This window comes from Lactuca sativa, chromosome 9, assembly GCF_002870075.4.
Source record: "Lactuca sativa cultivar Salinas chromosome 9, Lsat_Salinas_v11, whole genome shotgun sequence".
NCBI lineage: Eukaryota > Viridiplantae > Streptophyta > Magnoliopsida > Asterales > Asteraceae > Lactuca > Lactuca sativa.
In genome coordinates, this window is record NC_056631.2 from 47,446,116 (window position 1) to 47,462,344 (window position 16,229).

The 16,229-nt window shown below is 32.0% G+C and overlaps 4 protein-coding genes across 6 annotated transcripts; all 4 read right to left on the reverse strand.

Moving 5' to 3' along the window:
* Nucleotides 1–1,294: 1,294 nt before the first annotated feature.
* LOC111919522 (amino acid permease 4) lies at nt 1,295–11,107 on the reverse strand. 2 transcript variants are annotated; one of them, XM_023915077.3, is made up of 6 exons: nt 11,098–11,107; nt 3,045–3,356; nt 2,868–2,961; nt 2,451–2,665; nt 2,216–2,355; nt 1,295–2,056 (listed from the first exon to the last, which is right to left on the reverse strand). In XM_023915077.3, the coding sequence occupies exons 1-6, from the start codon at nt 11,105–11,107 to the stop codon at nt 1,403–1,405; spliced, it is 1,425 nt and encodes a 474-aa protein (XP_023770845.1). In that variant the 3' UTR covers nt 1,295–1,402. The 2 variants fall into 2 exon arrangements, with proteins under 2 accessions (XP_023770845.1, XP_023770844.1); XM_023915076.3 differs by lacking the exon at nt 11,098–11,107 and having other exon boundaries at nt 3,045–3,390.
* Nucleotides 5,289–7,564, reverse strand: LOC111919523 (light-harvesting complex-like protein OHP2, chloroplastic). Of its 2 annotated transcripts, XM_042898608.2 has the most exons (3): nt 7,071–7,564; nt 6,692–6,761; nt 5,289–5,468 (listed from the first exon to the last, which is right to left on the reverse strand). In XM_042898608.2, the coding sequence occupies exons 1-3, from the start codon at nt 7,451–7,453 to the stop codon at nt 5,457–5,459; spliced, it is 465 nt and encodes a 154-aa protein (XP_042754542.1). In that variant the 5' UTR covers nt 7,454–7,564; the 3' UTR covers nt 5,289–5,456. The 2 variants fall into 2 exon arrangements, with proteins under 2 accessions (XP_042754542.1, XP_023770846.1); XM_023915078.3 differs by lacking the exon at nt 5,289–5,468 and having other exon boundaries at nt 6,539–6,761; nt 7,071–7,563.
* On the reverse strand, nt 8,349–9,357 carry LOC111919500 (uncharacterized; the record flags this gene model as incomplete). The annotated part of the gene is made up of 2 exons (XM_023915050.3): nt 8,349–8,730; nt 8,894–9,357. Coding segments are annotated over 2 exons (531 nt in total), but the record flags the coding sequence as incomplete, so codon positions are not given.
* A 2,849-nt stretch (nt 11,108–13,956) lies between the features above and the next one.
* On the reverse strand, nt 13,957–15,833 carry LOC111919524 (uncharacterized). Its single transcript, XM_023915079.3, has 3 exons — nt 15,421–15,833; nt 14,746–14,826; nt 13,957–14,658 (listed from the first exon to the last, which is right to left on the reverse strand). The coding sequence occupies exons 1-3, from the start codon at nt 15,577–15,579 to the stop codon at nt 14,338–14,340; spliced, it is 561 nt and encodes a 186-aa protein (XP_023770847.1). The 5' UTR covers nt 15,580–15,833; the 3' UTR covers nt 13,957–14,337.
* Nucleotides 15,834–16,229: the final 396 nt, after the last annotated feature.

Sequence of the window (16,229 nt, forward strand, 5' to 3'; positions counted from 1 at the left end):
AGATTTCCACAACCTATACAAACATTTTTGCAAGTGCCTACATATCAGGCTTCAGGGAGTGGCTTTGTCACCCCGCTCGCTAAAACCTTCACTAAGATTTGATACACCATCCTTAAGATTTGTTAAGCAAGTCGTCAAGACAAGCTCGCTAAGGAGGCAACGAGAAGAGAGAGAAATGTGTAAAAACTTTGGATTAGTTGTTGGATTTTGACTATCATTTAATTACATTTTGACCCTATTTTTTTTAACATGCTAGGGTTGTTACCACTCTTTATGAAATACTAAAGAAAAAAAATGCTAGTGAGGTGGTAGATTCGCTAAGATTTGATACACCATCCTTAAGATTCGTTAAGCAAGTCGTCAAGACAAGTTCGCTAAGAGCATCCACAATGGGGAGTTTAATGGAAGAGTTGAATGAGGTGTCATGCCTACTTGTCATTCAATGGATACAACTTCACCATTGTGAAATGTCACCTTGACATTCAATGGAGTTGGAGTTCAATGGCCATTGAACTCTTCAATGGGAAAAAAAGAAAGTATTTAAATCGTTAAATAAATATTTTTTAATATGTTCCATTGAACTTGTAGCGTTTAATGCATCGTGGGATAAAAATGAATAGAGTTGTATGGAATGGTAAATGATGATATGACACTCCATTAAACTCTATAGAGTTCAATGCATTGTGGATGCTTAAGAAGGCAACGAGAAGAGAGAGAAATGTGTAAAAGCTTGGGATTGGTTGTTGGATTTTGACTATCATTTAATTACATTTTGACCCTATTTTTTATTTAATTTTTTTTAACATGCTAGGGGTGCTATAACTTTTTATGAAATACTAAAGAAAAAAATGTCACTGAGGTTGTAAGGCAAAAAAAAATATGTGACAATGTGTTAGGAGTGATATCACTCCCTCTGAGCTTATGAATTTGTTTTAGCCGGAAAAAATTATTTTATTAGAAAAATCACAAGATTTCGTTGGTCACCCTCTGCTAAAATAATGGTTATTTTGGTCCATCCTTAATTTTTGATTAAATTTATAAATGGTAAATATGATTAAATTAATCTGTTTTACTATTATTTCAAAACAGTACAACCATAACGATTAAAAAAATAATAAAAACGACAAATATCAAACGACTAAAACAAATATACACCCGACTTATTTGATTCCAATACATAGATACATTATTACATGTTAACAAAATTCGAAAAGTACAAACTAAAATGACAAACCCCTTTTTGTTTATTAGGATTGTCTTCTGAACAACAAAAATTAGAATCATCATTTATCTCTCTTTTTCTCAAGAATCTTATTATTTTTCGCCAAATAAAAACCATCTTTTTACTCGTCCAAACTTTTGTTGTTTATCCATTGATGCATACACCAATTCGAAATCTCAATCAATGCATGGTCTTGAAGGGTTTATAAACCTTGAGATCATTAATCACTCCAACAATGGAACCCGCAGCCGCACAAACCGAAATAGTTAGGCAAACAACACTCAACGTTTGAAGAGCAATCCATTTACTACTCCATTTAGGTATCTTCTTTTGAGTAATATACATTTCAATTGGAAAATAAACCGTTAGTGGCCAAAACCCACAAGCTCCAAGAATCCCAACAACATCTTCAAAAAACGGCATCAACATAGCAATCATGGTGGTCATACACACAAACATGCTCCTCCATATCAACCGGAATAAGTTGAGTTTGTAGGGTTTGGATCCCGGAATTGGAATGTGTATATCCTTTGTGATGAATTCACTTTCGGGAAAATATTCCCTAGCGGTTTTTTCAACAAATGCAAATATGGGTTGTGCAAAAACTTGGTAGGCACCAACAAGGTGAACTATGATGGCTACATTTGCAATGTCAACGAGCCAAAACGGGTCATAGAAACCAAACCCGGTTAGAAGGTTTCCCGGAGCGTGGTCTCCAAAAGCCGCGTACCCGAAGCATCCACAAAGCATATAGAAAATGGTTGTTGTTATTACACTTATCAAAGCTGCCCTCTTCATTGTTTTTTGTTCCGCTGGTGGGGATTTGATTGTATCCTGTGTGTATTAATTATACAAAATTTTCAGATATGTGAAGTCCTAAATTTTTTCTTTTTTAGCGGATGTAACACTCCAATATACAAAATTTTATATCTATATTAGTTTAGATATAAAATTATACAGTTTATTATATATAATTGTTCATATATTAATCACCTGAATTTCAATAAGAACAGTGGAATAAGAATATGCAAAAGCAATAGCTCCAAATGCTTGGAAACTCCTCCATATTTTTTGTGTTTGAGTCACTTCCCCAACACTTATACCACCTAGACTTCCCTTGATTTTTCCATTATCTAGTGGTTAAACATTAAAATACATAAATATCAAATTCATTATTTTATATATATGAAGTGAAAAATAAAATAAAATATAAAAGAACGTAACATACCGGCGAATTTGGCGATTCCGAGGCCAAGACCAATGGCGGAGTAAGTGAAGGACATGACGGCGGCCACCATGGAAAGCCATGAAATCTCGTGGAAGTTTGGGATTTGAGAGAGAAGGATTTCAACAGCTCCAAACAATACCATAAATGGAGTCCCATTTATTCCACATGAACTATCATGGCCTTTCTCATGGAAACAACTTGATCTTTTTATCGCCCTTTTTACATAAATCATTCAACAAAAAGATTAACATTTTTCAAAGCTTAATGAAAATATGGTTATATATATATATATATATATATATATATATATATATATATATATATATATATATATATATATATATATATATATATATATATATATATATATATATATATATATATATATATATATATATAGTTCATGTATCCACTCACATCATGCTGATGGAAGCTGCAATGGTGTATCCGATTGTAGTTCCGGTAAGATTGAAGTACTGAATGAACCCACAAATTTTAAACTTAAACCCACCTGAAAAATGAAAATAATCCCAAATTTATATTCAGAATTTGGTTTTGAAGCAGTAATTAACTGGTTTTAATCGATTAGTGTACCAAGATTCGCTCTGACAGCTTCACTGTATGTATAGTTTCGTTTTCCGGTGACGGGGTCGCCGGTGCGATAACACGACGCGAGAAGACAAGAGCAGTAGTAAGTTACGAAGGAAAAGAGAAAGAGGACGGTGGGTCCGGCGACCCAACCCAGCTGCGCAGTCGCCCATGCCAATGCCAGCACGCCGGAGCCTATCACCGCCGTGATGATATGTGCACTGGCACTTACAAGAGTCCCTGTCCTTTTGGGACGGCCGTCGTCGTCTAAGAATTTGGAGGGGTCCTCGGAGGCGAAGTCGCCGGAGACTTCAAAGCCTTGTTGGTAGTTTGATGCGATTTTTTCATCCATTTTGATTTTGATTTCTGGTATGAAATAATGAAGAAGATTCACAGAGAATTAAGCGTTTGGATTTTTTATGGATAAAATGTGGAATGAAAGTGTGTATTTTGACTTTGAGTTGCTTTTTGTTGTGAATCTGAATCTGTTTTGAGATTCTGGTGATGAAGTTTAGAGGAGGGAAGGAGGGGTATATGTAGTCTCTGGTGTTGGGGACGTGAGAGACAATGCAAGCTACATGCCAAATGGAGAGCATAAATTACCAAAATACTTGAACTTAAATTTAGTGACTACCTTTTTATGGAATTCACGAATATTAGTTTTATTTTATTAAATTCAAATCCTTAATTAATAGCACGTACATTTATAAACTTATATGTATGAAGTTAGGTTTCATAAAAGAAAAAATGATAAAGTTAGTAAAAATTGACATAAGAGAAACTCTTAGATTATTAGAGGTGACAAAAAATAACATGTTATGAAACAAGCTTGGATAAGATATTTCAACATGCTTAATTAAACGAGTTGATATCACATAACACGGAAATTAAACGTGTAAGTAGGGATGACAAAAAACCTCATACCCAACGGAAAACCCAAAACCAGCACCCGTTTTGACTGGGGAATCCCCAAATTGACTGGGGATGAGGACGGGGATGGGGAATCCCCGAATAAAAAAAGTGGGGATGGGGATGGGGATGGGGATACTCTTAATCCCCGATCCTAGACCCGCCCCCGACATATATTCATATATAAAAATAATACAGAATATATATTTATAGTATAATTTATAATACATAAAATTTGATCTAAGTAACCTAACTCATTAGTAATTACTTGGTTGATATTATATTTTTACTTTTTCTTTTATCTAATTTAAACTCGTGTATATTTCTTTTTCCTCTTTGGTTGACCTATTTTACCTAAAATATTAATCTGATAATTTTTTTCTACTTGATTTGTTATGTATGTATTTAAATTTGGTAGAAAATTTATTTATATTTTTTATGCAATTTATGAGTACTTATATATTTTATAAAATCTTTAAACTTATGCTAGTAAAATTGAACATTAGAGTTTTTTTTACATAAAAATTTGCATATTAGAAGAGAAAAATAAATCCCCGTTGGGGATCCCCAGTCCCCATTGGGGGTGGGGATAGGGGTTTATTCGTATTCCCCGATGGGAATGAGGATGAGGATGGGGATTGGATTGAGGATTCGGGGATGGGGATGGAGATTGGGGTCTCCTGTGTTCCCCGCCCCCGTTGCCATCTCTACGTGTAAGGTTAGTGTTGAAAATTTCAATTCGACAATCGTTTATTCATATGTAAGTTTTTGAAAAATTTTAAATAAACTAGAAAGATCTAAAACCAAACCAACGTACAAAAAATATTTGGGTTGAGTTGTTTGTAATGTGAAATCAACTTAACCATCTAGGTCAAGATTCTATTTTTAGTTTTTACATTATCCTAAACTACACAGTCCCTCGACACAACACGTTAATTAAATGGATCTGTTTAAGATCAAGCCCTCTCAATTCATGTTTGTTATGTGTATTAATAGTTTGCTAAAGTAAAAAAAAAATATTGTTGTTAGAATTTTTTTCATTTCAAAGCTTTTTCGATTTGTAAATTTACTAAGTTTTGAGATAGAACTTTTTTTACTGCTCTAATAATTATTAATCTAATTTTCATGGTTTTTTATTTTATTTTAATAGGACCAATAACATAACGAAAAATCCAATTTAGTATCGAGAGGACTTGAGCCTTTTAATTTAGTTAAATGATATTGAGAATACAAAATGCATTGTACTACATACAATTTTACAACTTCATTTTCATAATATATCGAACTTCCCAAAAGTTTTTTTTTTTGTTTGTAACGGCAGAATTTTATAACGCCGTTTCCTATAAAGTAGAAGGCAAGGGAAGGCAAAAAAGAGGAGAAAAAAAGTTACAAAATAATGAAAGGAGAACACATTTACAAATCCCAAAATTCTCTATATGTTTAACCCAACCAAACTTGAACATACTCTCCGCCAATTTAGAGGATTTGCTTCGAATCTTCTTGAAGATTTTATGGTCCGAACTTCACAAATGTTAATAAAACAAAATTTTTTTAAATAAATAGATCATTAATTTACCGTAAATATATTAAACCAACATACACATGACATTAGCGGATAAAGGTAACCATCTTTTTTTTTTTTTAAAAAAAAAGGTAACCATCTTTATAGTCATTATTGCTACATGACTCTCTTAAGAAGGAAAAACGTCTAAAATTTGCATCATATGATTATTATGATTCTTAAAAGCTTAGGTCTAAATTTTGTACTTTACATTGGCCGGATTTGTCTATGTCTTCTGTTTCAAACTTCTGATGTAATTTGACTTGAGCGTATATGTCTTTTTTTTTGTTAATATATTTTCTTGCTCTCCATTTAAAAAAAAAGATTATTACCACATATAAGTCCGTATCGCACCGATGTAGAATACACTAACATAAACTACTCTACAAAAAAATATTGATATATAGGTTAATGTAAACTACTCTACTAATTGTAGGTTTTATTAATATAAAAATATTTGACAACAAAAAACTATTTTTGAAATATGTAAACTCTAGTTGAAGTATTTTTTGAAATATAAATTATTCAGTTTTAAAAAAAGTTTAAGAGCTCATTGTTGAACATGCTCATATTAATTCTCCAACATGAAACCAATGTAATCTATTATTAAGATATAAATATTATAAAGTTCACAGAATTTGGAAAAAATATATATATATCAATCAGTAAGTTCATAGAATTTGGAAAAAAGTATTTATCAATCAGAAACAAATCTATTGGTGAATAAAAGTTGAAAAGTGGAATATAATTAAATAGAATCTAATCGGCCAATCAATTGAGAAATGTCCAACAAGATTAAGCTTATTTAAGCATCTAAATATAAATAAATACTTAAACAGATAAGGAGAACAGACATAAACCCTTTTATCGAATTAAATCCAAACTCAACCCTTGAATAGAATTTTGTTGGTATATATGATTTAGAAATTACAACTTTACAAGTATTTTTATATACGATTAATAGTTGCTTCATTTACCCCATTGTTTTCTGACATTGAAAATTTTTATATAGACTTCCATTCCATCACAATTTACTTGAAAGAAAAATCAATGTTTCAATCTTGTAAAATTTAATGAAACAATAATGTAAAAAGTTAACATATATTACAACAAAAATATAAATATGTTATGTATATATTTATTCCAAATCTACAATGCCAAAGTTGGAGAGTAGTATCTTTACTTGATCAACAAAGTCCGATCCAGTTGCATATTCCGTTAACATCCCCACAGCAAATCCAAACATTGCCCATCTAATTTATCAAAAAATAATTAAAAACCAAAATTAAAAATATCATTATCTTTGTTAAATTACTATACAAGATCATTAAGTTCTGTATGCATAGGCTAACTGAATGGTGTGTATAATGTAACTGAATGGGTAACGATATATCTCCAGATGAAGTCATTTACTCATTCTATTCAGATTAAGTAACAAAGAAACAATTTATAGTCAACTCATTGAGCACTTAATATATATAATAAAAACAGACTGTAACATATAAAATTAAAATCATTATTTTATTTATTTGGAGGTAAAATTAAGAGGAGATGAAACAAACCTGCCATTTGAAATTTCATTTTTGGCAATAAAACCGAAGAAAGGCCCTTGATTAGCCTCTTCAAGCTTCTTCTGCTTAAAATACTCCTGAAGCTCTTTCGCCCTCTGCCTCTGGAACTCCATCGTTATTACATTCTGACCAACCGCCGCTGCTTCCGCCAAAGACTTCGCCGGAGCTGAAGGAGGCGGTGGTGGATTCGGAGATGGAGACGGAGGAATGGAAGGTCTTACAGGCGGAGTAGCAATGGAAGGTCTTCGCAAAGGGCCATCGGCTTGAGCGCTGCGTATAGTAACTATTGTAGGCTTGGTTGTAGAGAATCTAAAAGTATGTGCGTTTGATGACGAATTTGATATTCTGATGCATTGGATTGAAGCTACCGACATTTTCTGAATCTTGTGAATGAATTTAGGGTTTTGTTTTTGGTCATGAAAAGGGAAGGGGGGTTGTGGAAGGTGTACTTGTTAGAATCACTAGTGTTTTGCGGATAAGATGTGGCCAAGTTTTCTAAGATTGACATTTGACAAGTCTTTTCTTTTTTAGATAAACTATTATCCTAAAAAAAAAACCAAAAAGTCTCATGAATATATATTTAAAAATGATTTTTTTAACAATGATAGTGGAATATTTTTTATTTATAAATTGCATGTAAACCGTTGTAAGTCGAATGTTGTTCTTATAAATAAATCGTTTTGTACATTTTAACTCAAAGCAGAAAATGTGTATGATAGTTATATACTATAAATCTAATTAAATCTCTCTAATTCATTCGTGTATTAGCACAATTACTCTAATCATATGAATCACATAAAATATGTATAATAACAACATATTCTTTTTGGTTTCTATGCATAATAGAAGCATGTATCATTTTTTGTCATTTTGATAATGTATTTTCGTGTATTACATAAAATATAATATTATTTTTAACTTTCGACCACAAATATCTTTTTATCATAAATAACCGAAAACTTGTTGGATAAATAAACCAAATTGAAGTCTTGAAAACTAAAATATTGAGTATTTTTGGCAAAACTAGCTCGCAGCTAGAAGGTGAAAGCTATAAAAAAACATAATATATAAAATACATTTAAGCTTTTGGAAATGTATAAAATAACATAAAATCTAAAAGCTTTCAAAAGATTTTTTAAGAACCTTTTGGATTATTAGATTTTTGTTTAGAATAATCATACTCTCAAACTTTTCTTCTTCTTTAATCTGAGTTTTTTCTTAAAATTTAAAAGCTCACAAAACCAAACATACACATGTTAGGAACAGGACTTGTAACCAACAACATTAACTGCTACATAAATATAAACTTTCTCAAAATTCCCATTACATAAAAACTAGTAGAAAACAAAAACCTACTCTCAAATTAACACAAAAATAAAATAAAATATGGAAATCAAACAGTACATTATTTTGAAACAAAGAACACAACTGCCTATAAGGACATAAACAAAAGGGAAAGCCCTTAAATAAACAAAACTGAACTCCATAAGTAATGATATATAGACAGATGTAGATATGTGAGTGGCGGCAGTATTGGCGGTGATGCTGTTGATTGTGGTGGTGGTGGTGGTGGTGGAGTACAAATTACATTATCATGCACGTGCATGTTCCTTCATTCCAGTTAGATTCATCATCTGAGCCATCGTGTTCACTACAATAATGAGCAGAAATGTGAATCAAAGAAGAACATCAAAGAAAACAATATGAAGATCAAGCAATTATAACATAAAATATTCACTCATAAGATCAAATATTTGTTGCTACAATGTAATTACTTGAATTTTACATATACATAAAAATCTAAATTCATGTACCTTGGCTCAAATTCACGAATTTCAAATAGCTCTCCCCCAAACACATCTGTCCATTGCACTTTTCTTGTTTCTGTATCACCACACTCGTTTTTGCATTCGCCCCCATTAACATCAACAGAAGCAATAACACTTGTTTTTGGTCTCTTCAAGCTGCTCTTTAAAGCATCTCCATTTTTGTTTTCAAAATTATCAAGATCAAGATCAGAGGTACAAGTTTTGGTGACCTTTTCAGAATCAGGAGAATGTTTAAGATCATCCTGTGGTTGTGGTTGTGGTTGTGGTTGCGGGTGGAGGGAAGGGTCTAGTTTCAGGTGAGATGGACTACTCTCAAGTCCTGTGGCTGCACGACCAAAGCAAATAAAGGAGGTGCAGCCATGGACAAGATGGCTCTTTGTTGAAGCCAGTTGGAGGTCAGGGTCTGGTTTTATGTCCACCAACTGGTAGTGATTCAATGGGGGAAACTCTCATGAGCTTCTTCTTCTTCTTCCTCTTCTCTTTCCAGATCAATTGTAGAAGAAGGTTCAAACCATTACTATAGTTGAAAGAATGAAGAACAACTCACTATCGGTAGCATCAGTTCTACTCATCATGTGAACTTCCGTATATACTGGTATGAAAGAACTCAAACAACTTCATGAAAGTCAACAAAGTTTTGATGCGGAAAAGGAAAACGGAACTTTATCAAATTCGAATTTCGAGATCCTTATATCCTTGTGAAAGTTAAGTCAAAAACTCCGGCAACACAGCAGATTCGATTGAAAATTTTCAACTGAATGATTGTTGGTGTTTCTTTTCAAAGCTGTTTGAAATGCTTTACAAAAGGTCAATACCAGTCAAAGCAATGAATCTATGGTCAAAAGCAGATTAGGAGGTTTTTGATCTTCGAAATCGAAATGGCAGTAAGATCAAATTCCGTGATATGAAGTTATGAACCTCTGAAGAAAAAATCAAAAATTAAATCCTGAAGATTCGATGAAATTGCGATCTAAAACATGGAATCGGATTCAACAGAGCTAATTAACAAAAGGAACAATTCAAATCACATCCATTAATTGGTAGGAAAACCGAAGATCCTAATTGATTTAAAGTGAAAAAGTACAACGAAACTCGTGATTCGGAAAACTGAAAACGAATTTATAGATAGGGTGGACGGAAGATTAGGACTCACGGATCCGAGAGTAGCAATGGAGTAAATTTTACTCAGCTCATATGTCGGCGCCTTCTCGTCGGAGATAATATTCCATTTGCCTCCGATTGCCGGAGAATCCTCTGAAACAAAGAAAACTGCGCTATTGTATTCACTTCTCTTTCGTGTCTGTATATATATGTACGGACCAAGAGCTGTCGATCAGTGAATTTTTACTGACTGAATAATAAAACGTAAATTTTTGTCTTCTTTTTTTTTTCAAGTAATAATGTAGAACATAAATGTATGTCAAATTGTCGCATAATACATCAAAGGGATATATTAAACCAAAAAAAAGTATCATACATTCAAATTAAGAGAAATTAGAATACTTGTCATTTAAGGGTATCCTCCTCCTTAACTTTAACTAAATAATGTAATAAATAATCAGTTACGGTTAATGATTAGGAAGGTCTACTTGTAAAAGAAACATTCTTTCAAAGTTAATATTCAACAAGTCGAATTATATTTTGAGTAAGCGGTATATTATTTAATTATAAACTTATAATCAATCTATAACATATAAAACATCAAATAAATTAATAGAAAAATATGCCAACAAATGTGAAATGTCAATATTTATAATCGGTCAAACCCATTTACCTATCAAAGTTTCACAACAAATTAAACAATAAAATTAATAGGCTTAATATTATAAAAAATTCAAATAGACATCTTTGTTTTCTTCAAAGAAACTTATTTTAGAAATAGAGTTCTCAAAATGGATACATTATCTATTTGACTAACAATATAATTAAATATAATAACAATAACCAGCCGTAATGATTTTTGAGCTCGTAAAGTCTGATTTGTAAACTAACTTCTTTAAAGGACAAATGTCATATTAGCATATCGAACTTGTCATGTTTATTTTAAAAGGTCACCTAGTTTTTTTTTTTTTTTTTTTTTGTATATTAAGGGAATGAACTCTCATTTTTCTGTTTTAAAATATCATTATATGACCTTATACCGGGTAAGCCTGTAAAATGTGTGCCCTGACCATTGTTTGACCATCAACTACCCTCCATTGAAGTATACTTCCATATTTACCCTTCTTGATCAACTCAACTAGTTCTTTTCATTTTCAGATCAAATAGATCATCGTGTTCCCTCCTATTCTTCCTTAACTTCTCCATCCAAATTGTCGAATGGTGATTCCTATAGCCACCCCTTTGATCCAAATCGGGTCACCCATATTTCGTAGCATCCAAGGTTTGATACATTTCTTCTTGATATTGGTAGGCTGACTGCATGAACATGTGGAGTCCAAATAAAACTCGATATGTGGATTCAACAGTCCAGAACATGAAGCAAAAGAAGATAAGTAAAATCTTTAGGGGTTGGGTTGGGCGATTGAGATATTTAGGGTTTTCATTCAATGATTTAGGATTTGGGTTTGGGTTCCAGCGATTCAGCAAGGGCTTGGGAGGTTGGCGGTGGTCATGGGGGGAGGAATTTGGGTTTGAAATCGTTGCACAATGTTACATCTGGAATTTGGGTATGATTTGTTCTTCACAGTGGAAGAAGATGCATATGAGGCTTGTGTACACAACTTCAACTACCTTGTTGCAGATTGATTCATGGAGTTTGATGTCTTTTCTTGAAGGAGTCTATGCATACATCTAAATCGTATCTTTAAAGCTTCTTCATCTTCTTCATCTCTGGTTTCCCCTTTAATTTCTTTAAATCCATTATTGGATTCATCTTTGATTCTGTTTCCTTTTCTTGACAAAGGTTTCACTTTCTCAACTTCATTACTTAAATTGCTATTGTCGTCATCAAACCACCACACCTCCACCGTTTAAGTATTCAAGACGAACCCATCTGTAATTGTGGTTTCTATGGTGTTTAAGTATTCAAGATTAACACCAAATGGGCATTATCTGAAGATTATCATTTGGTTAGATTAGGAGTGTTATCCATTTTCTTCTATTTTGTGACTTGCAATGGAGGACACATATAACAACAAAGAGGAGGTTGGAGGAGATGATGCTACAATGAGATTAAAACTTGTTATAGTGGGTTAAGTGACCTTTTTAACAGATTAAATGAGAGTCAATTCCCTTAATGTAAAAAAAAAAGTAAGTTAGATGACCTTTTAAAACAAACACGATAAGTTCGATGGGTTAATATGACATTTGCTCCTTTTTAAATGTTATTTCAAATTGATATTTCAACAAGTTTATTGGGTTTTTTTTAATATTTTCTAAAATATACCATTTATTAAGTATAAAAAAACTCAATCTTTATATATATATATATATATATATATATATATATATATATATATATATATATATATATATATATATATATATATATATTGTGATAGTAGTCGACATCAACAATTTTGTATTTATTTCTTATATAATTAAATAAATGTGCATGGGAGTTTTAATATTTACATGCATAACTTGTTTTAAAACGTTTACAATAAGCATGTGGCAATACATGCCAAACCCTTAGAATGTTATTCAAAAAGATGAATTTTATGTTTGTCTGCTAATCATAAATAGCATCTAAAAGACAGTTAACTTTATTAAGTTTAATAAATTGATACATTAGTATTTTATTTTTCATACAATTTTACTATTAAGTTGAATTTTAATAAGTAAAATTTTATTATACCATATATACAATTTTACTATTTTACTAAGTTGAATTTTATTAAATTGATTTTTACCAAGTTGAATTTTATTTAATCGGTATATACAATTTTACCATTCTACTATTACTTTTCATACAATTTTACTATTTTACTATTAATTCCTATAGTACATTGAATTTTACAAATTTCAATAGAAGTTTAAAAAAGTTGTTTTTCCCATTAAAAAGTTTAATAGTCACTAAACCTCAAATCAACTAAATGACAACTTCTCATCCCAGTATGATTGGATTTAATCCATTAAGTGTCCACTAAACATTCAACCCCATTCAATTATTTTAGTAAATCATGCATTGTTGTTGGTGATCTTAGTCATAAGCGGCAACTGCCCTAGAATCACAAGGTCAATTGAACGACAATAATCCTCACGTTGAAACTATCGATGAACTCTCTCCATCAACTACATTTCATAGTACTCTTCAAAATATATGGTTTATAGGTTTTCTGTTACTTGAAATTTTTTATGATATCATGTTATATTTTGTTAAGTTATGGTGCGCCGAACATTTTTGGCATGTTGATTTTTCACGGTTCTGGAGTTGAGAGATATCGTAAAGTTTTGATTTCTTTCAAATTATAGTAAAGATATTTCTAAATATTTGAAAATTGTATCAGCCATTTTCTTAGTCATTGAGCTTGAAATCGATCTTTGGCCTTAACAAGACTCCATGAGAACCATAGGTTCTTTGAAAATCTAAAAAGCTTGATACCAATATCTTAGATGTAAAGCAATCTAGTAATGATAAAGGATTATATATATATTTTTTAGCTTTCTAAGGTCTTTTAAATTGTTTCTGCTTAACCTGCTACAAGTTTTCATGTTAACCCAACCTTTTTCGCTTTTCAAATCCAACTTGTTTCAATGTTTACGTTAAATCATTATAACCTACTACTACAACTTCGTTTTAACACATTTTGTACACACTTGTTTAGTTTCTATATATTTACTCACAACTTTGTTTAAACAAAAATTTCACACATTTTTTACATGCTTGTTTACAACATATCCTTCATGTATTTCCAAAACCCCAAAAAAACTAAGACCCAATTTCAACTAAAAATTTTTAAAGTCAAACCTAGCATATCTCTCTTGATTTTGTTTCAATCTCAACCATTCAATCAACACTTCTAGTTTTCTAAACCATTAAAAAAACCTTGGATTTGGACCCCATGACTATTAAACAGATTCAAGGATACTAGGAAAAAATGAAATTACAAAAAGAAAGCAACATTTGAATCTGATGGTTCACTTTTTTACATAAACATGAAAAGATGATCCACAGTGCACAACTAGCAACATAACAATGCTATAAATATATTCCTTTGAAATCCCACCATACCCATAACAGTAATAATAGCAGTAATAGTAATAGTAATGATAATAATAGTAGACCTACCTTACCTTTTACGGTTTTACCTTAATGAAGCAACTGAAATCCAACCCCAAGCTTGTTCACTATTTGGGCTTGTGCAATAAGCCAATAACACCCTCCTCTCTCTGGTCTCTTTTCTTGAATTGAAATTGAAATTTGGAGAACGGAGAAAGGAGAAAATATATTATTATTATTATTATTATTATTATTATTATTGGTATTATTGAGTAGAAGAGTCTGGATGCATGTCCATTGAAGAAGAAGGATTGTGATGTTCGTTGTTGGTATTCTTGGCGTATCCTTCCTGAGAGATGTGGTAGTTTTGAAGGCTGCGACGAACAGGGCTTGAGAGAGCATTTGAGAATATGTAGCTTCTTGGTTGTTGTTGTTGTTGTTGGCACTGTTGCTCACTAGATGACCCAGAATTTGAATTTGTAAATGGGTTTGAAGCTGCTGCTTGTGGTTGTGTGTGTTGTTGTTGTTGTGTTTGTAAGGTTCTTGGAGTCATTGATGGCTCTTCCACATATGATTCCAGCTCAGCCTGTAAATTAACATCAACATAACTTAGACTTTGAATTATAAATTATAAGTGAGAAATATTCCCAACTACTAAATATGAAATGGAAACCTGGATATAGGCTAGTATGTCATCAGAGGTCACTCTCAATCCTTCCCCATGTTGCTTGGAAATCCATTGATACAGCTTTTCCTGTGCACAAACAATTCAGCACTCTCATTAACTTATATTATGATATTTAAAATCCTCAATATATCGTACAAGCTTTCTTTCTTATCAAAAAGAGAATCAGAAGAATTCTTTAAGCACTGCATACTATGTATTCTCTGTATCAATAAACACCTTCCCTCTCTTTATTGTTTACCACACTGGTATTGTGATCTGTTATACCTTTGCTTTCTCTTACAACTTCTTGGCTACTATGATACTATCTACTTACCCTGGCTCAAAAACCACCATAGAGATGACTTAATAATCTTAGGTTATTTCAACACTTACTTGCTATTCCCAGTGCATTTTGTGTTTGTGCACTAACTACGAGCATTAAATTGAAGAAAAAGGACCTTAAATTTTTCCTAACCCCTGCCCTAATCAATTTGTTATCACAAATCATCACCACATTCAAGAGAAGATCGAGGACATGTACATAGATTAGCATACGCAAACAGAAAGGAAATGAAAATCACATAGATGAAATTTGAGAAAACTAGGGTTTAATAAGTCACTTAATAAGATCACAACACATATCATCATACAATTAGAAATGAATTCGGAGATTATAAATACCAATCCATGACGTTCGCCAGATAGGAAAGAAAGCTTCTGGTGGCTAAGGGCCTGAGAGTAAAGCTGAGAAAGAGAGTTAGCGGCACTGCAAAACGTCGAGTACATCGTCCGATCGACTTCGTCTAGACTCGTCGCAAGAGATTTTCTCTTCTTTGCCATAATTACTATTCAAAACCAAAATAATCGTTCCAATTCCCTCCCTGTCAAAACCCTAGTTCAAGTCTTTCGTGTATATTTCAGCGAATCTGATTCCGACGAGAAGCAATCGTGGAAGAGCGGAAATATGGACGTTTCGTATGGATTTTGTGTATCTTGTGAATAAATTATGAATCGGTGATGAAAGAGAAGATAGATGACAGGCCTTCTTAACCTATCTATACGTATCCTGTTTGTGTGTCTCACGCGTTCTTTGTTTGGGAACTGGTGGGGAAGAAAGGGTGAATTTGAAAATATCGAAAAGTGAAGGGGTAAAATGAACATTATAGAAGGACCCAGAAAAAATTAGGGCGGTGCAAGTTGGTTCTAGCTTGGCAACATATTTTTTCCATGTTTCATGAGGACATTTTTTAAGAATATGAAATTATGTGTCACTATGTAGTCACTATTGTGAATTTTGTTTTTTAAAGTTTTTAATCTGTGGACATTTTTTAAAGAGTATGAAATTATGTGTCACTATTGTGAAATTTGTTTTTTAAAGTTTTTAATCCGTGGACATTTTTTAAAGAATATGAAATTATGTGTCACTATAGTGAATTTTGTTTTTTTAAGTTTCTAATAATCTAGTTTTATTCAAAATGTTATTAATTGTT

What these genes read in the sequence shown, in the direction of transcription:
- LOC111919522 (XM_023915076.3), bottom strand. Translation starts at nt 3,390, where the DNA reads ATGGATGAAAAAATCGCATCAAACTACCAACAAGGCTTTGAAGTCTCC. An exon ending in GCAGCTTCCATCAGCATGAT is followed by an intron (nt 2,666 to 2,867) that starts GTGAGTGGATAC and finishes TTATGTAAAAAG; the next exon opens with GGCGATAAAAAGATCAAGTT. An exon ending in CGGAATCGCCAAATTCGCCG is followed by an intron (nt 2,356 to 2,450) that starts GTATGTTACGTT and finishes TTTAACCACTAG; the next exon opens with ATAATGGAAAAATCAAGGGA.
- LOC111919523 (XM_023915078.3), bottom strand. Translation starts at nt 7,453, where the DNA reads ATGTCGGTAGCTTCAATCCAATGCATCAGAATATCAAATTCGTCATCA. An exon ending in AATGAAATTTCAAATGGCAG is followed by an intron (nt 6,762 to 7,070) that starts GTTTGTTTCATC and finishes TTGATAAATTAG; the next exon opens with ATGGGCAATGTTTGGATTTG.
- LOC111919524 (XM_023915079.3), bottom strand. Translation starts at nt 15,579, where the DNA reads ATGGCAAAGAAGAGAAAATCTCTTGCGACGAGTCTAGACGAAGTCGAT. An exon ending in CTGGCGAACGTCATGGATTG is followed by an intron (nt 14,827 to 15,420) that starts GTATTTATAATC and finishes GTTTGTGCACAG; the next exon opens with GAAAAGCTGTATCAATGGAT. An exon ending in ACATACTAGCCTATATCCAG is followed by an intron (nt 14,659 to 14,745) that starts GTTTCCATTTCA and finishes GTTAATTTACAG; the next exon opens with GCTGAGCTGGAATCATATGT.